The following is a 25021-nucleotide window of genomic DNA, read 5'->3' on the forward strand; positions in this document are numbered from 1 at the left end:
TCCCCCTGGCTGGAAGCAGGACGTCTCTAGTCCTGCTCATAGTATTCATTACTGTGTCTGGTAGATGGCCCACTGGAAACACGTCCCACCATAGCACTGTCACCCCAGAGAACAGGGGAGAGTGAGCTGACAGCCAAGGGATGCAGTTCGGTGCAGGAGGTGGGGCTCAGCAGAGACAAACAGTCAAGGCAGTGGGGTGGGGGAGGCCAGCAGAAGCATCCCAATCAGTGGTGCTGCTTGTGAGGACACGTTTGTGCCAGCAGCCTGAGTGGGCAGCAGCTGTGCACAGGCGAGGGGAGGCCAGGAAGCACATGCCAAGAGCGCTCCTGCCAGCAGAGACAAGGCTGGGGCCGAGGGCAGGGGGAGAGGCAGGCCCAGGGCAGGGGGCTGCAAGGGCCATGCTGAGCTCCCTGTCCCTGCAGCAGCTGCACTGGCCCTCAGCAGATGTGCTGGCCAGCATGCACTGGGAGGTCCTGGTGTGCATCAGAGAGCAGCAAGGAGGGCACTGGAGAGGGCTGGGGTGAGGCGGGTGGCAGAGCCCCATGCAGGGGCTGGCTGGGGGTCCCCTCTGCTGCAGCCACCGCATGCAGCATGGCAGGAGAAGGGCAGGCAGGGCTCGTGGCTGCAGGGCAGAGCCTGGCCCTGGGCTCTTCCTGACATCCCTGCAGCTCCTGGCAGGCTGCAGTGAGGTGCCCCTCAGCCTTCCCTCCTGTGCTGCCAGGGCACACGGCTGCCTCCTGCCCAGCTCACTGCCCACCAAGAACGTCTGACAGGGCTGCTTCCCAAGCTGGGCCTTGCCCAGGGTCAGTCCCCTGCAGGGGCAGAAACTGGCCCTTGTCCTGGTGGCTTTTCATGGCCTTCCTGTCAACACATGCTCTTCTCATCCTTGAACTCTTTTACTGAATACATAGGCCTAGGAGAACTTTTTGGTACAGACTAATACAGAGAAAACATTGAGTCCCTCAGCCCCGTCTCTGTCTGCTGCTATGACGTGGCTATGAGACATGGATTTGCTATCAGGTATTTTCCTCTGACAATCTCAGCAGTCTCCATGACAGGACAAGACATGAGAATACATGACATTCCACACAGGAAAACACTTTTACTGTGAGCAATACCAAGCACTGGATCATGTTTCCTAAAAAGTACCGGAGTCCCCATCATTGGAGATACCCAAAGAACAGCTGGAAATGGGCCTGGGCTGCCTGGTTTAGGTGTCCATGCTTGGCTAGTGGGGTGGGCTAGATGGGCTTTGGACGTCCCCTCCAGTCTCAGTGAACCTATCACTCTGCAATGCTTGTCAGTGTTTCTGAGAACTCCTTGGCAGTATCTCCAAACCAGCTGGACACCGGGTGCTCATGGGGCAGAGCCTTCTTTTGAGGATGAATTCGTTCACGATGTAACCCCAAGGACAAAGTTGAGCAGGGATTACAAATGCCAGCAATACCTCGACTCACAGAGAGGGAGTGCCTGCCAGGGCAAAATGGGGCAGCCCCAAGGGCCACCAGGGCTTTTCCTCTGCATTGCAGCTGGGCTCTTCATCCCACAAGCACTCCTGTACCTGAAGAGAAATTATGAGAAACAAGAGTCACAGAAAATGAAACAGAAAATGACTACCTGCTGGTTCCTTTATTTGGTTATCTACCAAGACCTTATCAGCACCTGTACATGAGGTCTTTGGGTTAAAAAAAAAAAAAAAAAGGTGAGCTTTGACTCAAAACAGAGCACTTTGACCTGAAACACAGCACATCTTTACATTTGCTGAGGGTGCACTCTATTCCATCATCCAGGTCATTGACAAATAAGTTGAACAGGACTGGACCCAGTGTAGATCCCTGGGGGACACTGCTGGCTCCAGGCCTCCAACTAGACTCTGTTCCACTAAACACAATCCTCTGACCTCTGCCATCCAACCAGCTCACAATCCACCTCTCTGTCCACTCATCCATCCCACACTTCCTGAGCTGGCCTGTGAGGATGTTATGGGAGACAGTGCTGAAAGCCTTGCTGAAGTCAAAGTACACAACATCCACTGCTCTCCCTCACCCACTCAGCTAGTCATTCCATCACAGAAGGCTATCAAGTTGGTGAAGCATGGTTTCCCTTGGTGAACCCATGCTGACTACTCCTGATCACCTTCTCCTCCACATGCTGGAGATGACCTGCAGGATGAGCTGTTCCATTGCCTTTCCAGGGATGGAGGTGAGGCTGACCGGCCTGTAGTTGCCTGGGGCCTTCTTCTTGCCCTTGTTGAAGACTAGCATGACATGAGCTTTCTTCCAGTCTTCAGGCACTTCTGTTCTCCATGCCCTTTCAAAGATGATGGAGAGTGGGCCAGCAATAACATCTGCCAGCTCCCTCAGCACTCATGGATGTATCCCATCGAGGTCCATGGATTTGTGGGTGTCAAGTTTGCCTAAGAGATCTCTGACCTGATCCTCTTCAACCAAGGGAAAGTCCTCGTTTCTCCAGCTCTCCTCCCTTGTCCCGAAGCTCAGAGATTCCAGAGGGCTGGTCTTAGCAGTGAAGGCTGAAGCAAAGAAGGCATTCAGTAATTCTGCCTTCTGTGTATCCTTTGTCACCAGGGCACCCACCTCGTTAACCAGTGGGCCCATATTTTCCTTTGTCTTCCTTCAGCTCTTGATATATTTGAAAAAGCCCTTTTTGTTGTCCTTGACACCTCTTGCAAGATTTAACTTCAAATAGGCCTTGGACTTCCCTGTCACTTCCCTGCATCCTCAGACAATGTCCCTATATTCTTCCCAAGTGGCTTGTCCCCTTTTCCACATTATGTATGCTTTCTTCTTTCATTTAAGTCACTCCAGGATCTCCTTGATCATCCAAGCAGGTCTCCTGCCCCCTTTGTCTGACTTTTTGCTCACAGGAATACACAGCTCTTGAGCTTGGAGGACTTGGAGGTCAGTGCGCTATTGCTGCCGGTGCACCGTTGTGGCAGCCATCGGCACCTGCTCTTCTTCGGCTCTCAGCAACCCCACAACAGAAGGGTCCTGTGCGAGACCAGGCAAGGTAGACAACTATTTGACGTTCTCTGTATTCAAGGCAGTTATGCCAACAGCCCTCCGGTACCCTTTTCTTTAGTTGTTTACCCTTGGAAAAAGCCAGAAACAGAGTCTGGAGGCATGTCATTAGGGTTACCCAACGATGTTCACAATACTCAAGAGCTATCATGACTGGCCCCAAAGAAAGAAGGGGAAGGTGCCCTGCCTTGTGCCCTCCACCAAGTGGATTCATGAGTGTCGTACCAGTAGCAGCTCAAATAGTATTTATTGGTGCAGATTTAGGGAAAGCATCACAAGCCCATATTTGCTTTCCTAGTGGTAACTTAGTAGTTTCTTGCACTATGTAGTTGCTTTACAGGTAGGGTTTTGTAGCAATATGTAATAAAGACATTCATGAAAACGGAGCAACGAGGTGTCTGTGTCCTTGTGTACTATGGAATCCTACCAACCTCCTGTTGCGATCCATGGGCGGGCTGACCCTCAGAGGTCCTGACCATCGTTACTGTGATGCCCTTGGAGTGGTCCTCAGAGCTGCAGGAGCAACCACAGACCTGGGGCTTGGTGACAGCTCTTTGCTGCGGAGAACAGACCCAACCGCAGGGGCTGGACCCTTCAGATGCCCCGGTGCCATGAAACTGGCTTTTTTTCTGCTCAGGTCTGCTGCTCCCTCACACACAGCCAGGCCTGTGGCTCATCTCCCTGTGGAGGAGGAGGAGGCAAAGCACTGCTGGTGCCCGAGTAAGGGAGAAATACTCCACCTGTAGGAGGGCAGGGCTGGAGGGGAGGTGGCACAGGACAGGCACTGGCCTCTTTATCCTATTCCCTACCCTAAGAGCATTGAGACCGCAGGTCAGTGTCCGTACTGCTCACAGGTGCCTGCAGCCCTGTATCCTCAGGATCCATCTTCTCTCCTTCTGTACGTAACATTATTACTTTGCTTCTCACAGTTTGGGGCCAGCATTTGTGGACCTGGTACCTGGCACTGAAAGGCTGTGTCTCACACCGTGTTTTTTTGGTGAGTTTTTCCCATTGCAGCAGCAGAGCAGCAGCTAATTGCTTCTGGAAGACAACTGAAACAGCTTCTTCAGTGCATGCTTGAGCTCCTGGTTCCTCATGCTGTAGATGAGGGGGTTCACTGCTGGAGGCACCACAGAGTACAGAACTGCCACCACAAAGTCCAGGTATACGGAGGAGATGGAGGGGGGCTTCACGCCGGCAAACACGATAGTGCTGATAAACAGGGAGACCACAGCCAGGTGAGGGAGGCACGTGGAAAAGGCTTTGTGCAGGCCCTGCTCAGAGGGCATCCTCAGCACTGCCCTAAATATCTGCATATAGGACAACAGAATGAAAACAAAGCAACCAGCACCTAAACAAAAGCTAAATGCAATAAACCCAACTTCCCTGAGGTAGGCATCTGAGCAGGACAGCTTGAGGATCTGGGGGATTTCACAGAAGAACTGGTCCACAGCATTGCCTTGGCAGAGGGGCAGGGAAAATGTACTGGCCGTGTGCAGGACACCATGGAGAAAGCCACTGCCCCAGGCAGCTGCTGCCATCTGGACACAAGCTCTGCTGCCCAGGAGGGTCCCGTAGTGCAGGGGCATGCAGATGGCAACGTAGCGGTCATAGGCCATGATGGTGAGAACATAAAATTCTGCTGTAATCAAGAAGACTAATAGGAAGACCTGTGCAGCACATCCTGCATAGGAAATGGCCCTGGTGTCCCAGAGGGAATTGGTCACGGCTTTGGGGAGAGTGGTGGAGATGGATCCGAGGTCGAGGAGGGCGAGGTTGAGGAGGAAGAAGTACATGGGGGTGTGGAGGCGGTGGTCGCAGGCTACGGCGGTGAGGATGAGGCCGTTGCCCAGGAGGGCAGCCAGGTAGATGCCCAGGAAGAGCCCAAAGTGCAGGAGCTGCAGCTCCCGCGTGTCTGCAAATGCCAGCAGGAGGAACTCGCTCACAGAGCTGATTTTGGGCATTTGCTGCCCTTTATCAGGGACACTGCCAAAGAAGAAAAAATATAGAGTGTTAGGGAAAATTGCTCTGAGCTACAGTCATTTGATTCTTCAATGAAGCCTTCACATTGCCTTTCTTTCTAGGGGACCTTTTTGTCTCTCCCTGGCTGGAGCCCTGCTCTGTGCTGGCTGAGTGTCCTGTACACAGCAAATGCCTCTGCCCAGCAGCTCCCGATGGGCCACCTCTGCTCCAGAGCAGTGGTACACAGAGGTGCCAACAGAGCCATGTACTTGGAGGAGGGTTCCAGGGAAGGGGATCCCTCTGTTGAGTGAGGGGTGTTTGGCTGTGTGACTCCATGTGAGTCTTCTCTATTCCCCACCCTGAGAGAGGAAATCAGCTCACAGACCGCCTGTGTCTGGCTGGAGAGAACAGGAAGCATCTCCTCCTGCTTCACCCTCCGTGCACAGCATTCCCTGTCAGAATCAGGCACCAGCAGCTGCCACGCTGGGCAAGGGAGAGAAGCAGGCATGGGCAGGCAGGGCGGACCCAACCCGGTGCTGAGGCTGCGTTGTCGGTGAGGTAGAACCTGTCCTCACACCCCTGTGCCACCTGGCCAGCACAGGCAGCAGAGGGAAAAGAGCTCTGGAGTCTAAGAAGCGTTTGGAATATGCTCCTTGTCATATGGTAGGAATTTTGGGGTAAGACCTCTGTGGAGCCAGGAGCTGGACTCGATGATCCTTGTGGGTCCCTTCCAACTCAGGATATTCTATGATTCTGTGATTCTATGCCTTCTTCCATGGAGGAAGGTGGAGGGGGCCTGCAGCAAATGTGCCTACTTACACAGAGACTTAGGGTTCAGACACCCCGTATTCTCAGCCCCACAGATTATACATGCCATGACAGAAGCTGTGCTGGGGAGGAGAGGAGACCAGGGGCTGCTGCAAGGAAAGCGCCTGCACTTCAGGGGATGGCAGGGAGGGAGCAGCTCCCTCTCACTGCCTGCCCATGTCCCTGCTGCCTGCAGCTGTCCCTGCCAGCAGCTCTTTCTCTGTCCCCACGTCTCCTCCCGTCCATGCTCACAGATACCATCCCATCCGCTGTGTGCCCAGCTCTGCTCTGCAGACACCTCCCAGGGACATCTCCCTGTCTGCAGGTCCTAAAGAACAGCTCAGAAAAGCCCTGGTGCAGTGTGTAAGCAGAGAGAAGGGAAGGGATATTCTCAGGTTCATCACTAACCTGTTTATGTCTCAGTTCAATGCAATAGGAAGTTCCTTCACCTGTGCAATCCCTACAACTCTGTTAACACAGAGCCTGTGCAAGAATTAGAGCAGGAAAATGCAGGCAGAGACTGCAGAAAGTGCCCTCTTTGCAGGCAGCCCCTGCCGTCCCCTTCCTCTGCCCAAGGCTGCTCTGCAGCACCTTCTCCTCCACACAGCACGAACCACAAGAGACATCCTGGCAGCTCCTGGCCAGGCAGAGACGTCCCAGATCCAGAAACCCCTTCCAGGAACCTCTCCTGCACTGTCCTGCAGCCGGAGACTTACCGTGTGCAGAGCTGTGAAGGTTTCTCCTGCACTGAGCTCTCCTCTGCCCGCACCCTCCAGGCTGCCTGGAATCACTTTCTGCCTGGGTGCCTGCAGTCAGAGCCCCCAGCCCTACTGCGCTGTGCAGAGGAGCTGCTCCTGGGCAGAGCTGTCTCTCTGCACCAGGGCCCTCTTGCCAGGAGCTCTCTCTGTCCCAGGAGCCCGGCCCAGCTCAGCACCAGAGGCCCAGCCCAAGGCATTGGAATCACCCCTCTGGGGGTTTTGGTGATGGGCCCACGAACCTCAGGCACTGAGAGACAATTGAAGAAATCTCTCAAGAAGTCCAAGTCAGATGCAAGTTTCCTGCAGTGTCTCCCTGAGGGCCAGCACTGACACAGCCTCCCTTGGAGCTCATTAGAGCAGAACATTGGAGGCAGTGAGGACAAGGAGACAAAGGCAATGTGAAAGTGACACTGATGTGTAGACAACCTGGATGTGTTTCACCAAAGAAAAGGAACAGACCTTGTCCCCTGGCACCCAGGAAGGGAGATCTGTTTCTGTCACACACTGCTCAGGGCTCTTCCTGGGGCAGTAGGAGATGGGGATGTGCATGGCCAAGTGCAGGAGAATGGTATGACCCCTGCCTGGTTCATGGGTGGGGTTGAGGAAGCAATGATTCCCTGGTACTTTAATGACAAGCTGTCTCCTCATAGGCCTCAGTGGCAGAGACAACAGCCATAGCCATGGACACAAAGACCTGGGTCCTGTTGGGACTTTCAGCCTTGCCACAGCCCTCTATCCTGTCTAAACCTGGCTGTTCAAAGGACTCCCACACTTGCACATCTTTCCCTGCTGGCTCTAGACCCTTGTCCGTGTGGTGTCTTACTGGATCTCAGCTGAGTCTGATAACTCAGATTTTCTTGGTGCAATGCTCCTCTTAAGGCAGCTCTGTTTGAAGCTGGCCTGGTTCCTGGTGAGCGGCACCACTGCTCGTATGGCATCCGTCGTGGTGTTCCAGGCCCTCCTCCTCTTGGGCACTGTTCACTCAGCAGGGTCTCAGTCTGCCCTCATGTGTGGGGTTCCTCTTCCTCTGGTGCAGGATTAAGCTCTTCTCCTTGTAAATGTCGAGAGGATTCTGTAGGCAAAATCCTGCAGTTTCTCAAGGTTCCCCCACAATGACACTCCATTCTGTCAGCTGTTCGTGTCTGCAGGCAGACAGTTTAACCTTCACGTGATTGTGCTCTCTCTGACAAGATGGCAGCATCAGGAGTTGCAGGAAAGTTTGGATAATACAGGAGTAGTGAGTTGAATGGAATTGCAGCACAGAGTCACAGAAGGGTAGGGGATGGGAGGCTGCCAGGTTCCGCATTTTCTGTGCTTCCTTCTCATGCATGCTGTCAGTTTGTCTGGAGCTGTGTCCTGAACTTTATGGGGCTGTGCAGGTCAAAGTTAGAAGGGCCAAAGCCCAGCTGGAGCTCAATCTGTCTATTACTGTCAAAGACAATAAAAACTGTTTATATAAATACTTTAATAAAGGAGGATTAAGGAGAATCATCATATTTTATTGGATGTGGGGGGAAACCTGGTGACAAGAGATGAGGTAAAGGCTGAGGCACTTAATGCCTTCTTTGCCTCAGTCTCTAGCAGCAAGACCAGTTATTCCCCTAGATATTTCTTCCTCCTCATGGCCAGTGCCACCCTTCCAAGGTGCACTTTGTGGCAATTTTTTCTCTCCTGCTATTTCCTACTTCCAAAGAAAGCTCAATAAGTGTGGAAACCACTCCTGAAGTAGGCATCCCAACCCATCAGGCTCCTTGCGGCCTGTCAGCCCAGCAGACACAAGTCACCTCACCAGCATCTTCCAAGCCATGGGCCTGCTGCTGGCCTTGCACTTCTTGGCTAGACACACCCAAGCCATGTGCCTCCTGCTGTCCAGTCATGGACTCAAGCAGAAGGGACAGCACAACCCATATGCGGGCCTTCTTTCTGTCTGGGTCCTCCTGGCTATGGAGGCAGAGGGGATCCCACAGTCAGCATGCCAACCAGGTGCCTTCTGCTGGCCTACCAGGGCCACTGGCAGATGTCAGCCAAAAAGTACAGATCCCAGGGAGAAGCCAAGGGTGACCTGTCAGCTACTTCAGACAGAAGTGACCTCACAGTCCCTTTCCGTGACATGTTCCTGCTGCTGCCCTATCATCTGCAGAGACAGAAGTGACCTCACAGTCACTGCCACCATCACATTCCTCCTGCTGGGGCAGGAGATCCTGAGGCAGAGCTGAGCTCATCAGAGCATTCCCACCCATCTCCTCCTTGTGTTTGACGAGCTGATCAGATCCACGGCCCCTCACATTCATCTTTGAATGCCATGTGACTGCACAGCAACCTCACGGCTCCTGCCCTGCGCCAAGGGGGTAAGCGCCTAAAGTTAAGGGTCAGGAGAGGGGCTGAAGGTGAGGAGGTTAATGCACAGGAATGGGGGCTTTGGGTGTTAGTTGTTCATGTATGGCATTAGTGACTAGAGCTCACTTTTCTGGGTTAGAGATGAAGCAAAATCTAGTGGAAGTGTTTGGTGTTCTGCTTGTGGTGTCAGGTCTGTGGTTAGGGTATGATCAAGCTCTGTGGTTTAGGGTTTTGTTTAGGTCTGCAAGAAGACTAGGGTTAACTAGAGCATTTTAATGCTAGTGTTAAGGGCAGGGATCAGGGCGAGCAAGAGTGTAAGGGTAATGGAAAAAGGCTATGGACTAAGTTTGGCTTCAAGGGATATTGTGGACAAACATTAGAGTAGTGGATTCCTCTCAGGGTGTGGAGTAGCATTTAGGTTTAGGGATTAATGGATATGTCCAGACCTTGTCTTGGATGAGATGAACACCAGTATTTGAGGCAACTTCTAGACAAGGTCAGCTCCCATCTGATCTCTCCTCATGCCTCCTCTCTCCTCTCCAGCTCTTCCTGGCCACCTCCCCATGCTCCCCATGTGGCCCTGAGCTGGTGGTGCTATGAGCAGACCAAGCATGCTGTGGTGCCCAAGAGGTGACGGCACACTGGCTGTGCTGCACACGGTGGGAAGTAGACCTATCTGTATCGGGATCACTGCTGCTAAACTCTCACTCTGGATTCAATATCTGTGGCAGATGCTCAGGAAGACTAGGGAATATTTCCAAGGACTCTAGGGGTTTCCAGGTATTTTATAGATCCAGGCAGCTGGACTTCCCTGAGGATGAGAGGAACCCCTCTCCAGCCTTCCTTCTTTGAGCATGCTGGTCCCTCACTGAATCCCACAGGCACTGAGTTCTTGTTTGCCTGGGGACATCAAAATTTGGCACTGTTCCTATGGGTGACTCCCCCTTGGGCAAGCTCTCACTCTGTAGGGCTCCAGGCACTGCCCACCCCTGGGACATGCTCCCTAGGGAGAACCCCTGAGCTTCCCAGGCAGCTCCACATGACTCTCCTAGAGGATGTCCTCTGCCCTGCCCGATGTGGGACAGACGCGGGGATGTACCTCAGTGACCATTCACCACTTTCACTGTCATCAGACACCAACAGGTTACTCCTAAATCCTACCCTTGATATCTCACAGCTCATATGATGGTGATGAGCTTTTTGTCTCCCAAACGCATGGAGTTACAGGCCTTCTGAGGTGCAGCAGCTTGTATTGGGCTTACGTGTCACTGTTTTGGTAGCAGGGGGGATCTAGGGCTGGACCCTGTGAGCAGAGTCCAGAAGCTGCCCCATGTTAAATAAGAGCCACTTACAGATGGCTCCAGAAGTGACCCATTGCTGGCCAGAGCCGAGCCAATGGGCGATGCTGGGTTGGCCTCTGTGAGAACAGATATAAGGAAGGGGGAAAGAAACCTGCTCTGAAGCTGCAGCTGGGAGAGAGGAGTGAGAAAATGTAGTGAGAAGCAGTCCTTGGTACAGACACCAAGGTCAGTGCAGAAGGAGGGCAGGAGGTGCTCCATGCACCAGAGCAGAAGTTCCCCTGCGGCCTGTGGACAGGCCCCTGGTGGAGCAGGCTGTCCCCCTGCAGCCCATGGGTCCCACATGGAGCAGATCTCCACGCTGCAGCCCGTGGAGAAGCCCCCGGTGGAACAGGTGGATGTGGCCTGGAGGAGGCTGTGGTCCATGGAGGACCCCTGCCGGAGCAGACTCCAGGCTGGACTGTATCCCATGGAGAGGCGCCCATGCAGGAGCTGGGGGCCTGGGGGGATCAGTTCGGGAAGGATGGCATCCATGAGAGGGACCCCATACTGGAGCAGGGGCAGAGGGTGACCATGAAGGAGCGGCAGACACAAAGTGTTACAGACTGACTGCAGCCCCCATTCCCCGTTCCGCTGCACCACTGGGGGGAGGAGGTAGAAGACGGTGGACGGGGGTGAAGGTGTTTTTAGGCCTTTAGTTTCTCACTGCTCTCGTCTGTTAGTAATGCTCAATAACTTACCTGAATCTCTCTACTAAGTCTGTTAAGACCATGACTGAAATATATCAGTCATCTGCCTCTCCCTTAAATCAACCCTGGAGTCCTTTTCCACTCTTTTTTCTCCAGCTTTTCCTTTAGAGGGGGGTGAAAGAGCAGTGTGGAGGACTTCAGCTGCCCATCGATGTGAAACCACCACACTGCTCAGCCATGTTATTGGCAACATCTTTGAAAGAAGAGACAGGATTTCAGGCAGTGCACTGGGGAGATTCCATTTTATTAAGCAGATGCTAAGAGAGAGTACTGGCATCCAGGTAGACAAAAAATGTCCAGAGAAAAAAAAATAGCAATTTCATACCTCGGGAGAAGTGGGGTGAATAAAATACTTCTTTCTACAAAAGTAATACATGGAAATGACACTGAAGATAAATATAACATCATGGTAATGAAAGTAAGTACCAAGCCTCCAAGGGAAAACAAAGGAAGTCACTTGTGGAGAAAGAGGAGAAATGTATCAATCTTAAGAAAAATCCATGTAATCACTTTCCTGATAGCACACTTGAGCTCCTTGTTTCTCATGCTGTAGATGAAAGGATTGAATATCGGGGGCACCACTGAGTACAGAACTGCCACCACCAGATCCAGGGATGGAGAGGAGATGGAGGGGGGCTTCAGGTAGGCAAACATGCCAGTGCTGAGAAACAGAAAGACCACAAACAGGTGAGGGAGGCACGTGGAAAAGGCTTTGTGCTGGCCCTGCTCAGAGGGCATCCTCAGCACGGCCCTAAAGATCTGCAAATAGGAGAGCACAATGGAAGCAAAACACCCCAAGAACAGAACACTACTGAATGTGAGAAGCCCAGCTCCCCTGAGGTAGGAGTTAGTGCAGGAGAGCTTGAGGATCTGGGGGATTTCACAGAAGAACTGGTCAATAGCATTGCCTTGGCAGAGGGGCAGGGAAAATGTATTGGCAGTGTGCAGCAGAGCATAGAGAACCCCACTGCCCCAGGCAGCTGCTGCCATCTGGGCACAAGCTCTGCCGCCCAGGAGGCTCCCATAGTGCAGGGGCTTGCAGATGGCAACGTAGCGGTCGTAGGCCATGATGGTGAGAAGAGAATACTCTGCTGAAAACAAGAAGACAATCAGAAAGACCTGTGCAGCACATCCTTGATAGGAGATGGCCCTGGTGTCCCAGAGGGAATTGGCCATGGCTTTGGGGAGAGTGGTGGAGATGCAGCCCAGGTCGAGGACGGCGAGGTTGAGGAGGAAGAAGTACATGGGGGTGTGGAGGCGGTGGTCGCAGGCTACGGCGGTGAGGATGAGGCTGTTGCCCAGGAGGGCAGCCAGGTAGATGGCCAGGAAGAGCGCGAAGTGCAGGAGCTGCAGCTCCCGCGTGTCTGCGAATGCCAGCAGGAGGAACTCGCTGATGGAGCTGCTGTTGGACATGTGCTGCCTCTAGGTATGGGGATCTGCACAGGAAGGGAAAGACAATGATATGTTAGGACAGGCTTTTCTGAGTGAAACCTATGCCATTCCCCCAGCCATACGGCCATGCTTTTTCTTTCTCTACTGGAATCTTTCATTCAGCTCCATGACATGAGCTTCATTTTTTAAGGTTCAGTGTGCAATGAGGAGCAAGGGCCTCTGCTCCCAGGCTCTCAAGGGAATCAGTCCTGACCCAGCGCAGTGAGTGTACAGGACCATGGCAGCAGGACAAGGTTTTATTTTCAGATTTTGTCAAATGAAATCATTTCTTACCCAGAAGGGCATGTCTGCATCTGCATTCCCAGAGCTACAGAATGTAGTTGGCAGAAAAGTGCTTTAGGGCCACTTTTATTCTACACACCCTCATCCCCTTCATCATGCCCCAACAGTGTCCTCTGAAGTCAGAAATCCTGAGATTTTCTGCTTAACTCAGAGTGAATGGCTGTGAGACCTGAGAGGCAAAGGGATTCACTGTGGCTTGGTGCAGAGTGAAGGGAGCTGGCTGGGCTTGTTCCCAGCTGCCCGGCACTTGCAGATTTTGGGCACCAAGGGCAATAACATTCATATTACACTTGAAAAGAAGCCAGACTCTGCTGAGAGCAGAGGAGGCCACTGCCAATCCCTCAGTGCCCAGCCCTTTTGAAGGTACCTGAGCAAGGTTTCAGCACCACACCTCTAGCCAAGGACACCTAACATTCATTTCTCCAGCGCAACAGCATGTCCTTGCGTGTAGCATCTCCTCCACTACACAAGGCTTCTAGATCATGCAAGCAGACGATGGGAAAGATTTGCATCCTGCAGGGCAGCTCACAGCTCTAAAGGCTGTGAGGGCAGAGGCTTTTCTTAGTGGGACAGGAGGCAAGGGGGCTTGCACAGAGGAAGCGGTCTGCACTGAATGAAAAAATATGGAGTTTTGTGATGAATTCTCCCTCCGACAAGATTTCTGATTTACCTTCCACTCATTCCTCGGTCATATCCCTGAAGCTTTTACTTCCAGGAGCTCTTTCCCTGTCTCACGTCTTCTTCCTGTTTCTGCTCACAACCGCAGTGTGAGAAAGAGTCTTGTGTTTTTGCAGTAGAATGTGTTTTTGCAGTGGAAAATTCCACTAACCTTGCATATTCAAAAGTGATTGTGCAGGCATGACAGTGACATGGAAGTGGGGAGTATGATACACAGGTAAAGGAAAGGCCCCATTCTCTCAAAACAAGGATAGCTAAGAAAAACAGGATGAGCAGTGCAGAATCAGTAAAAACAAAAAATCACGCGCCCTCTAGTCATGAGAGAAGAAGGAAATAAAAAAGGAAAAGGAGAAATTAACAGCTGGTCAAATCAAATTCTACATATATGGTATAGTAATAAGCATCGAATAGTTTGTGAACTTGTACTCAGCCAATGAGGAAACGGCAGGAATCAAGTGTTGGGTAATAGGAAAAACGGGGTTATGATATACTTTTGCTGGGCTCTCCTGCCTGCAGGACACTCGCCATTGCAATCACGAATAAAATAGCTTCACAGAAAATCCTGTCTGAGAAAATTATTGTTCTTTTTCTCACACCACCCCAAACTCTATGCATTAATCTTTGCCCTTCAGAAACCTACCTGTATACAGGACAGTGGCTAGCTGGATGTGCATCTTTGTAGGTGGAAAAGGACCTGTCAGAAAGCCCTGCTGGGTTCAGCAAAGTTGATGCTGTAGCTTTCGATAGGAAGAGGAGAGGCTGAAGGCAGTTTTGGGGCTGCTCACAAACCCACTGATCATCAAAGTTAACAGCTCAGGAGTCTCAGCAATGTGCTCACACTGGACAGCTCCTTTTCCGTGTCTCCTTAATTCCCCTCCCTGTCCAGTAGAGTAGGTAACTAAAAAGAGGGCAGAAAATCCCTTCTTTGATCATTCTTTGAAAAAGAAAAAATGCCTGGGAAATGATACTGGGTGCTTTGGATCTGTGAGCAGGCTGCCCCAGGCAGCAGCCTCCCACCAGCAGCAGGACCCTGCCCTGCCGGGGGGGCTCCTTCCACCCGCAGCTTCTCCCCGCAGCGCCCTGGGCAGCTCCCCGGGCAGGCTGAGTGCTCAGCCTGGCAGGCGGCAGAGGCCCTGCCCCGGCAAACATCCCCTGGGGCACAGGAGGGACCCTGCTCTGCACCACAGCCCTGGGCACCCCTGCCTGCACCCGCGGCTTCTCCTTCCTCCAGGAGCTGCGGCTGCATTGCCCTCCAGCCAGAGACTTACCGGGGTCAGGGCTGGCAAGTGTTCTCCCCCAGCGAGCTCTGTGCATCCTGCCACTTCTGCCTGCCTTTACCCACTCTGTCTCTGCAGGCAGTGCCCCCAGCCCTGCTGCGCTGGGCAGAGGAGCTGCTCCTGGGCAGAGCTGGCTCTCTGCAGCGCTGCGCGCTTGCCAGGAGCTCCCCTTGGGCCCAGGAGCCCGGCCCAGCTCAGCAGCACAGGCCCAGCCCAAGGCCTCCCTTGCTCTGCCCCCCACCGGGCTCCCTGCCCATGGCCCTGGGGCTGCAGGGGAACCTGCTGGGAAACAGCCCGAAGGAATCCCTGGGCTTCCCTCCCTCCCCTGGGCACACACACTTGGCAGCAGGCTCATTTCACCTAACAGAAAACCAATTAAGTGTAACAATCACATCTTCTTGTCCCACTATCAGTTTGGGCATCCAGACAAAGTCAGGGAATCATCTTCTTTATCCCCTGTTCAGGGAAGGGATTCTGCAGAGTCAGTCGAGGCACCTCATTCTGCTTGTTATTCCTGCGGTTGGAAGGGGTCTCAGCTCCCTCCCATGCCTCCCCCAGACCCACAGGACCTGGGATTCCTCTGCCCTCCCTTTAATGTACACCACATGGGCACCTGAAGGTGAGCTCCTTTTCTCAGCTCCAACATCATTAATGGAGATGGAGGCAATCAGGGGGCTGCAAACACCTGGTGACATGTCAGGGGGCAGAGGGACGTGCAGGTATCTGCAAGCTCTCATGGAGGTACCCTGAGGGACAGGGCAGCACCTGGGGGCATCCCCTTGGAGGCTGGTGGGGAATGCCTTTGGCAAGCTGAAGCGACAGCAAATGCACACTTTTAGGACAACTAAACCTGTCCCTCCTCAGGAGGCTCAGGGCAGCCTGTAGAGGTATCCACCTGACCCAATGGAGAACTGTGCCACAGGGAGACCTGAGTCTCTCTCTCCCTCTTCTGCATCTAGTTTTCCCTCCATCTCCAGTGACTGTAACGGCACTTGTCTCACGGACATCCCTACATTGCCTAACCTCGTTCAGGGCAGCTGCTCCATGTAATAGCCAGTTCCAGGCCTGCAGTGCTACCTGAGATGCCAACGCTGCCCAGCACCACTGGAGCATGCAGCTGACACGGGCAGCACAGGACCCATGGACAGCTCTGGCCATTCATAGCTGGTACTTAATGGGAACCCCGATGGCATCTCCGACAGATCTGCTGCTTATGAGCAAGTGACCAATCTGCCATCCACGGCAGCATGTCTCTGCTGTGAAGGAAAGCCTCTGCATGCAAATGCTTGGGCACAAGATCTGGGACAAGGCTGAGTTTGGCCCTTGTGCCACAGCTGAGGTGCTGCAGCCCAGATGTGCCCCAATGCCCTCAGCGTGGGGCACAGGCAGGAGGAGCTGGATCCCCGCGTGCTGTCCCAGGGCTGGGACATGGATGGAAGAGCTGCTGAGGTGTGGGGGGACAGGTCCCTCAGCTTGGGGGGCTGTGCTGGATGGGTGCAGATTCTTCAGAAGAGACAGGTGGGGATGATCAACAGCGATTACGTTTGCCATTCCCTCGTGTACCACCTCTGCCTCCTGCATGGCAGACCGGGGGATGTTGCTGAGGCCTTCTCAGAGCACAGAGCCTTGTGGGATGTCCAGGGAGGAAGGCCCTGGCATGCACTGCAATTCCATCTGTATAACACATCCTACTTCTCCAAGTGAGGGACATGCAGTGAAGAGTTCAGGCACACCAAGGGGCTGCTGCATCCCAGGTTATTATGCATTACCAGTGGACTACAACCATCAGGAACCACAAGCAAACTAAAAACACCATTCCCCCCATCCAGCCTCTTGTAACTCCTTCCCCTGAGTGGTGCAGGGGAATGGGGATTGCAGTCAGTCCATGACACTTGTCTCCACCGCTCCTTGACAATCCATCTGTTGTGGTTTAACCCGGCTGGCAGCTAAACACCACACAGCCGTTCGCTCACCCTCTCCCTCCCTCTCTGGGATGGGGGAGAGAAATGGGAAAGTGAAGCCTGTGAGTTGAGATAAAGACAGTTTATTAAGACAGGAATATAATAATAACAATAATAATAATAATAGTGATAATGATAATAGTATTAATAATAATAATGTGTAAGAAAACAAGTGATGCACAATGCAATTGCTCACCACCCGCTGACCGATGCCCAGCCTATCCCCGAGCAGCCGGCCCCCCACCCCGGCCAGCCACCCCTATATATTGTTTAGCATGACGTCAGATGGTATGGAATACCCCTTTGGCCAGTTTGGGTCAGCTGTCCTGGGTCTGTCCCCTCCCAGCTCCTGCTGCACCCCCAGCCTGCTCGCTGGCAGGACAGAGCGAGAAGCCGAAAAGTCCTTGGCCTGGTGTAAACACTGCTCTGCGACAATTAAAACATCAGCATGTTATCAGCGCTCTTCTCATCCTAATCCAAAACATAGCACCCTACCAGCTACTAGGAGGGAAAATTAACTCTGTCCTAACTGGAACCAGGACACCATCTCTGCCCTCTCTGGGTCTCTCCTGTGGGATGCCCTCCTTCCTGAATGGGTCCTGCGTGGGGCCCAAAGGGTTGAGATAATAACAGATATGACCAGATCATGTTAAAATAAAATGGTTACAAGCATTATATCTGCTTCATAGCTGCTGACCACAAGGTGTATTTTTTTATTTATTTTTTAATCTCGGTGTAGTAGTTGTGTTTCGCCTCAGAATTCTGTTAGATAGCACATTACGTACTCGGTGTATTCCCTGTTGTGCTGGGGGCTTGCTGGGGGCTGATTTATGGTTATTAGTTTACTCTACTGGGTAACGCTACCACATGTTATGACGAAATTGCTGGTCATGAGACTAATCTGGTAGTTGTACTCAGCATTGCTGTCACCTCCATACTTGAGGAACCTTCTCTCGGAAACTGTTCATAATTAACAGTCTTTACCTTTTCTCCTCGGGGAGCCAATCTATGGGGAGAGATGAGAGGGGACACTTCTTCTCCCTACTTCTTCCCCCTCCCTTTCTCCTTCACCTCCCCCTTTCTCCTCCAGGCTAGGTACAATAGCTCTTCAAAACTCTGAATATCCTTGGGATGTTCAAACCAACTTCTTCTTACTCTTATTTCTCCTGAATGTGTTTCAGGTATTGTTTAAGGTTAGGGTAACCTATTTCTAGAATGCCACACAGGGATGTGCCTTGAGGCAGGATAATTGTGAGTGGCAGGGAATGTGGGAGGATATGGGCGGGCACCTAGAACTGTAGACACCTGAAATGCTTTTTTACTTCACCCATGAACAAGTGCAGAATTCCAAAAAAAATAATCACAGAATGCTTGAAAAAGGAGTGTCATCACCCTGGCAATTCCAAAGAGACAGAAATCACTGCAAAGTGCTGGGGCTTGGCCTTTGCTTACTGAGTTGCAATCTACACAACTCCAATCCCTGTGACTGGGCCACAGAACCAAACTGTGCCTGTATCAGTCATACGTATACGTGAGAAAAAAACAAAATCAGCTTGTTTAGCAAGGAAAGAAGCTCCTACTCATACAGGGAAGGAGGAAGAAGAAGATGAGGCAGGCTACTCCCAAGTAGGGCCATCAGAGGGACAGGTGGATGAAGAGTGAGATAACATAAAAGCAGCAGTAAGCATCTGATCACTGTTCCTTGGGGAGCTGTGAGATGTGCGAAAAGATTTCAGCCATCATCTAGGCCAGCACATTGTCACCTGTCTGATCCGATACTGGGATAACAGGGCCAGTAGCCTGGAATTAGAGGGCAGGGAAGCCAAGCAGTTGGGATCCCTCCCCAGGGAAGGGGGCATTGACAAAGCAGTTGGAAAGGGGGCACAAATCCTCACTCTCTTGAGGCAACTCCTGTCAGGTGTAAAGGAAAGGTATCCCTTCAAGGAAGATGTTGTATGTCACCCAGGCAAATGGACCACCAGGGAGAGAGGCAGCCCGTATCTGATGGAATTGGCCATGCTGGAGGTGATTTATGGTGATTTATGCACATTAAACACTTTTCTACCTTGCCTGGTCTCTCATGGTAACCTTCTGTTGTGGGGTTGCTCAGGGTCGAATTGCCAGTAGCTACCCAAATGGTGCACCAGTGGCAATATGGCACTATCCGAGACTCCCTGATTACCATATACATGCTGCTTCATTACTGGAGAGCCAAGGACTGATCAGCAAAACTCGCTCACCCTTTAATAATCCCATAGGGTCAGTGCAAATGTCTAATGGAGAGCTGCAACTAACAGTGGAGTACTGTGTCTAGAATGAAGTCACACCAGATTCAGTAGGTCATCTATAGTCTTCTCTCCTTACACTCTTAGCTCTAAGAGCAGTTAAATGATCCCTTACAGTATCTGAATGCTGCTGTCCGATCCCTTCCTGGGATCGTAAGGAACCAGTACCTCCTGGCCAGAACACTCTCCCTGTACCCGTGGATGCACGCCCTAAGGTCCCATGAACTGTTAAGGGTGTAGTTTGCAAAGTAACCACTGATTTTGTCCCCACCCACCACCTGTTGTACCCCTGCAGAGTCCTGCCTCAAGGCACAAAGGGCAGGGAGACCTTGCTGGTGAGAGCTGAGGCCCTGTGGAGATGTCTGAGACACAACAGCCATTACAGCCATGGGGCATGTAGAAAATGAAGAAAATGGTTTAGCTCTCCCTGTGACACATGACTCCTTTTGCTCTGCTGACAGCCTCTGCAGGCTGCCCTGCACAAAAGGAGTAGGGACAGGTTCAGTTGTCCTACATGTGGCATCTGCTGCCATTTCAGTTACCCAAAGGACATATGCCTCCACCACACTCCCAGGGGATCATCCACAAATTTCACCAGATGTTTGCATCTGAACAGCTCCTGCCTGTCCTCCATCTCCACTAAGGAGCTATTGTGGCTCAGTAATTCGCATTAAGCTGCCTATGTTGTGGACACCTGAACTGACGCCAGAGGAATCCAGGGTCCTGTGAATCTGTGGCAGACATGGGAGGGAGCTGAGACCCCTTCCAACCCCAGGAATAACAAGCAGCATGAGATGCCTCGACTGACTCTGCTGACTTCCTTCCTTAAGGGGGGATGAAGGAGATCAGTCCCTGACCATGACTTCATGTCCTAACTGATACTGGGACATGAAGAAGTTATTGTTACAGCTAATTCACTTTTTCCTAGGAGAAATGAGCATGCTAGCAAGAAGTGTGTGTGCCCAGGGGAGGGAGGGAACTCCAGGGATCCCTTCGGGCTGTTTCCCAGCAGGTTCCCCTGCAGCCCCAGGGCCATGGGCAGGGAGCCTGGTGGGGGGCAGAGCAAGGGAGGCCTTGGGCTGGGCCTGTGCTGCTGAGCTGGGCCGGGCTCCTGGGCCCAAGGGGAGCTCCTGGCAAGCGCGCAGCGCTGCAGAGAGCCAGCTCTGCCCAGGAGCAGCTCCTCTGCCCAGCGCAGCAGGGCTGGGGGCACTGCCTGCAGAGACAGAGTGGGTAAAGGCAGGCAGAAGTGGCAGGATGCACAGAGCTCGCTGGGGGAGAACACTTGCCAGCCCTGACCCCGGTAAGTCTCTGGCTGGAGGGCAATGCAGCCGCAGCTCCTGGAGGAAGGAGAAGCCGCGGGTGCAGGCAGGGGTGCCCAGGGCTGTGGTGCAGAGCAGGGTCCCTGCTGTGCCCCAGGGGCTGTGTGCCGGGGCAGGGCCTCTGCCGCCTGCCAGGCTCAGCACTCAGCCTGCGCGGGGAGCTGCCCAGGGCGCTGCGGGGAGAAGCTGCGGGTGGAAGGAGCCCCCCCGGCAGGGCAGGGTCCTGCTTCTGGCGGGAGGCTGCTGCCTGGGGCAGCCTGCTCACAGATCCGCAGCACAACCCAAGGGGGTTTCCTGACCCTTGGTTGTATCCAAGGGGACTTTTCATGAGGAATTTCAAGGCAGGAATTTTCTGCTTTGTTTTCACTTTCCAACACTTACGGGATGGAGAGAGGTTGCAGAATGAAATGGAAAAGTAACTGTGAGGTTTGAACACATCTCTGGGATTCCTGAACTGTAACTTTGATCATCGGAAGGTTTTTGAGGGGGCTGATAAATTGCCTTCAACCTCCATTTTGTTCATGGACAGGTTCAGCATCAAGTTTGCTGAACCCATCAGTGCTTTCTGACATGTTGTTTTACACCTTCAAAGATGCACGTGCCCCTAGCTGGTGCCCTGCATACAGGCAAGTTTCTGAAGGGCAAAGCTTACTGCACAGGGATTGGGTTGGGGCTGTGAGCAAAAACAGGACTAAGATATGAGACAGGGAAACCTGGAAATAAAACCTCCAGGGATATGATCAAGGAATGATAAGCAATTAAAACCAAAAATGTTGTCAGAAGGAGAATTCATCAGAAACGACCATATTTTTTTTCGAATCAGTGCAGAGCCCTTCCTCTGAGCAAGTCCCCTTGTCTCCTCTCCCACCCAGGAAAACCCCTGCCCTGGTGGCCGTGGCTCCAAGGCATGAAGCACGTCCTCTGCAGCCACACCTCCAGCAGAGCAGAGGCGCATCTCTCCAGCCATGTGCCCATTTTCCTTTGTGGTGCAGGGGGGCTGCCTAGGATCACGGGCAATGCATTCTGTGAGGCTGGGGAATGAGTTGACTTTCCCTTAATGAGACATTGTCATTAGGACACTTGGCTATCTCCTTGAGGTGTCCTTTCAAGTGGTGAGCTGCCCTGCAGGATGCAAATATTTTCCATAGCATCTTCATGTTATTTGAAAGCCCAGGAAAGAAGCAGAGAGATGCTGCATGCAAGGACATGCCGTTGGGTTGGTGAAATGAGTGATAGGTGTCCTTGGCTAGAGTTGTGATGCTGAGACCTTGCTCAGGTACCTAGAGAAAGGCTGGGCACTCAGTGACTGGCAGTGGATTCCTTTGCTCTCAGCAGTGTCTGGCAACTTTTCAGGTAACAGAAATGTGATTGCTGTCCAAAAGCTGCAGGTTCAGGGCAGTTGGGAACAAGTCCAGCCAGCTCCCTCACTCTGCTCTGAGCCACAGGGAATCCCTTTGCCTCTCAGGTCTCAAAACCATTCCCTGTGAGTGCAGCAGAAATGCTCAGGATTTCTGACTTCAGAGAACACTGCTTCAACATGAAGAGGGGGAAAAGGGTATGTAGAAAAAAATGTCTCTAAAACTCCTTTCTGCCAACTTCATTCTTGTCCTGGTTCCAGTTAGGACAGAGTTAATTTTTCCTCATAGTAGCTGGTAGGGTGCTATGTTTTGGATTAGGATGAGAAGAGCGCTGATAACATGCTGATGTTTTAATTGTTGCAGAGCAGTGTTTACACCAGGCCAAGGACTTTTCGGCTTCTCGCTCTGTCCTGCCAGCGAGCAGGCTGGGGGTGCAGCAGGAGCTGGGAGGGGACAGACCCAGGACAGCTGACCCCAACTGGCCAAAGGGGTATTCCATACCATCTGACGTCATGCTAAACAATATATAGGGGTGGCTGGCCGGGGTGGGGGGGCCGGCTGCTCAGGGATAGGCTGGGCATCGGTCAGCGGGTGGTGAGCAATTGCATTGTGCATCACTTGTTTCTTACACATTATTATTATTAATACTATTATCATTATCACTATTATTATTATTGTTATTATTATATTCCTGTTTTAATAAACTGTCTTTATCTCAACTCACCGGCTTCACTTTCCCGTTTCTCTCCCCCATCCCAGAGTGGGAGGGGGGAGGGTAAGCGAACGGCTGTGTGGTGTTTAGCTGCCAGCCGGGTTAAACCACAACAATTCTGTAGCACTGTGAATGCAGATGCTGACATGGCCTTCTGTGTAAGAAAGGATTTCATCTGAAAAAAATCTGAAAATAAAACTTTGCCCAGCTGTCATGTTCCTGTGCACTCACTGCTCTGAGTCAGGACTGATTCCCTCAAGAGTCCAGGAGCAGAGGTCCCTGCTTCTCACGGCACACTGAACTTTAGAAATGAAGCTTATGTCATGAAGTTGAATGACATTTTTCAACAAAGAAAGAAGAACCATTTGAGTCTGGCAGGGGGAGGGTCTACAAGGAATGGCATAGGCTTAACTCAGAGAAGACTCCCCTGACTTGTCATGCTGTTTTCCGACCTGTCCAGATCTCCATACCCAGAGGCAGCACCAGATGTCCAACAGCAGCTCCATCACCGAGTTCCTCCTCCTGCCATTCGCAGACATGCAGGAGCTGCGGCTCCTGCACTTCGCGCTCTTCCTGGCCATCTACCTGGCTGCCCTCCTGGGCAACGGCCTCATCCTCACCGCCGTAGCCTGCGACCACCGCCTCCACACCCCCATGTACTTCTTCCTCCTCAACCTCGCCCTCCTCGACCTGGGCTGCATCTCCACCACTCTCCCCAAAGCCATGGCCAATTCCCTCTGGGACACCAGGGCCATTTCCTATGCAGGATGTGCTGCACAGGTCTTTTTGTTCCTCTTCTTCATATCAGCAGAATTTTATGTTCTCACCGTCATGTCCTATGACCGCTACGTTGCCATCTGCAAGCCCCTGCACTACGGGACCCTCCTGGGCAGCAGAGCTTGTGCCCAGATGGCAGCAGCTGCCTGGGGCAGTGGGGTTCTCTATGCTCTGCTGCACACCGCCAATACATTTTCCCTGCCCCTCTGCCAAGGCAATGCTGTTGACCAGTTCTTCTGTGAAATTCCTCAGATCCTCAAGCTCTCCTGCACTGACTCCTATCTCAGGGAAGCTGGATTTCTCATGTTCAGTGCTTTTTTGGGGTTTGGATGTTTTTCTTTCATTGTGGTGTCCTATGTACAGATCTTCATGGCAGTGCTGAGGATGCCCTCTGAGCAGGGCCGGCACAAAGCCTTTTCCACGTGCCTCCCTCACCTGACTGTGGTCACCCTGTTTATCAGCATGGCCATATTTGCCTACCTGAAGCCCCCCTCCATCTCCTCCCCATCCCTAGACATGGCAGTTGCAATTCTGTATTCAGCAGTTCCCCCAGCAGTGAACCCCCTCATCTACAGTGTGAGGATTGAAGCACTAAAGGATGCTATTTTGAAAGTGTTTTTAATTATATTTTTTAGGAATCATAAAGTTCCCGTATCTCTCCACAGGTGACTCTCAATATATCCCATTCCAGCCTTGTGCTTTGTTCTTTTCCATTATTTTTTCTTGTTTCCATATTTCATTATTTTAATTTCATTATTTTTAACTGTTTGTTCTTCTGCTGTTCTCCCCTCCACCCCACCCCCCCCCCAAAATATATATTCACTCCTCCCACTGCTATTGCTGAATGAACCTGCATTGTCTCAGCAGAAGCTTGGATAAAAGTCAGTCTCAAAGTGTGTAGCAGTGCAGACTGTCTCATAGCAACATAATTGCTTTCTCTATATAATAAATGGGATTTTTTCACTTCCTGAAGGCTGGGCTTTTCTTTCAAAGCTCAGCAGAGCTGGCATCAACCAAAAGGAAAGTATAAAATCCCAGGTGGGAACTGGTCCTGGAAATGTCTGGCTCCTTCCTCATGCTATGATCTGTGTCTGCACTAGAGGAACAACCAGCCCTGTCACCCATGCCCAGACCCTACAGACTCTAGAGTGGGGCTGTCAGCGAGCCCCTGTGTGAGACATAGCAAGGGCTGGTCTGGGGCCTGGCACTGGGAAAAGCAGCCAGACCAGGAGGGCTGTAGGGGGACAAGGCACCAAGCTCTGTTGTGGGGACCGTGCCAGGGGGGTTGTTTCCCTGGCCCTGATGCCCTCTGCCCCAAGCAGTGCCGACACAGAGGGGACATGGGGCTGTGAGTGGGGCAGTGATGCTGGGCCAGCCCAGAGACAGGCCTGTGGACAGGAGCCACAGCACTGCAGCAAGTTCTCACACGGCCACCACCCCCAAACTACTGCCAGGCCCCAGGTCCCAGCCAGGCCGGCCTCTCCCCTCAGTCACAGCCGTGGCTGCAGGGACCAAGAGGCACCCGGGGCAGGATGTGTGGGTGGGCAGCACCAGCCCCAGTGCTCCTGGCAGCCCCTCTGCAGCCAGAGCAGCTCCCAAAGGTCAGGACGGGCCTCAGTGCTGCCCACAGGGCCAGGGGCTTTGGGACTGCAGGTACTGCCAGCACCTGCTGGGAGACCCCAGAGCCAGGGCTGAGCGTCAGTGCCCGGCACCACAGCTCACAGTGCCTCCTGTCCTGTGTCCTGACCTCTCTCAGGAGCACCGCTGGGTGTGTTATTCCCTGCCTGGGTGTGGAAAGGAGCTGCTGGAGGGCTTCACTGGTGATCTCTGCAGCCCCTGGCTCTGGCCCCACATCAGCTCGCAATTACTGCCACTGTCCCTCTGCACTGGCTGTTGGGTTTCTCACGTGCCCTCCTCTGATCTCATGCAGTGCATCTCTTCCTGGAGCAGGCCCTCACAGCCCGCTTGCAG

At 52.6% G+C, this 25021-nt stretch overlaps 2 protein-coding genes across 2 annotated transcripts in view; both read left to right on the forward strand.

The window, feature by feature from the left end:
* Positions 1-25021, forward strand: part of LOC136787245 (ceramide synthase-like) — a 573680-nt gene that overhangs the window by 247803 nt on the left and 300856 nt on the right. The gene's annotated exons all lie outside the window — the stretch shown is intronic.
* On the forward strand, positions 22594-24137 carry LOC136787305 (olfactory receptor 14C36-like). Its single transcript, XM_066984465.1, has one exon. The coding sequence runs from the start codon at positions 22760-22762 to the stop codon at positions 23717-23719; it is 960 nt and encodes a 319-aa protein (XP_066840566.1). The 5' UTR covers positions 22594-22759; the 3' UTR covers positions 23720-24137.

This window comes from Anser cygnoides, chromosome 28 (genome assembly GCF_040182565.1).
Source record: "Anser cygnoides isolate HZ-2024a breed goose chromosome 28, Taihu_goose_T2T_genome, whole genome shotgun sequence".
NCBI classification, from domain to species: domain Eukaryota; kingdom Metazoa; phylum Chordata; class Aves; order Anseriformes; family Anatidae; genus Anser; species Anser cygnoides.

Excerpts from the sequence above, each read along its gene's own strand:
- LOC136787305 (XM_066984465.1), top strand. The coding sequence starts at position 22,760 with ATGTCCAACAGCAGCTCCATCACCGAGTTCCTCCTCCTGCCATTCGCA.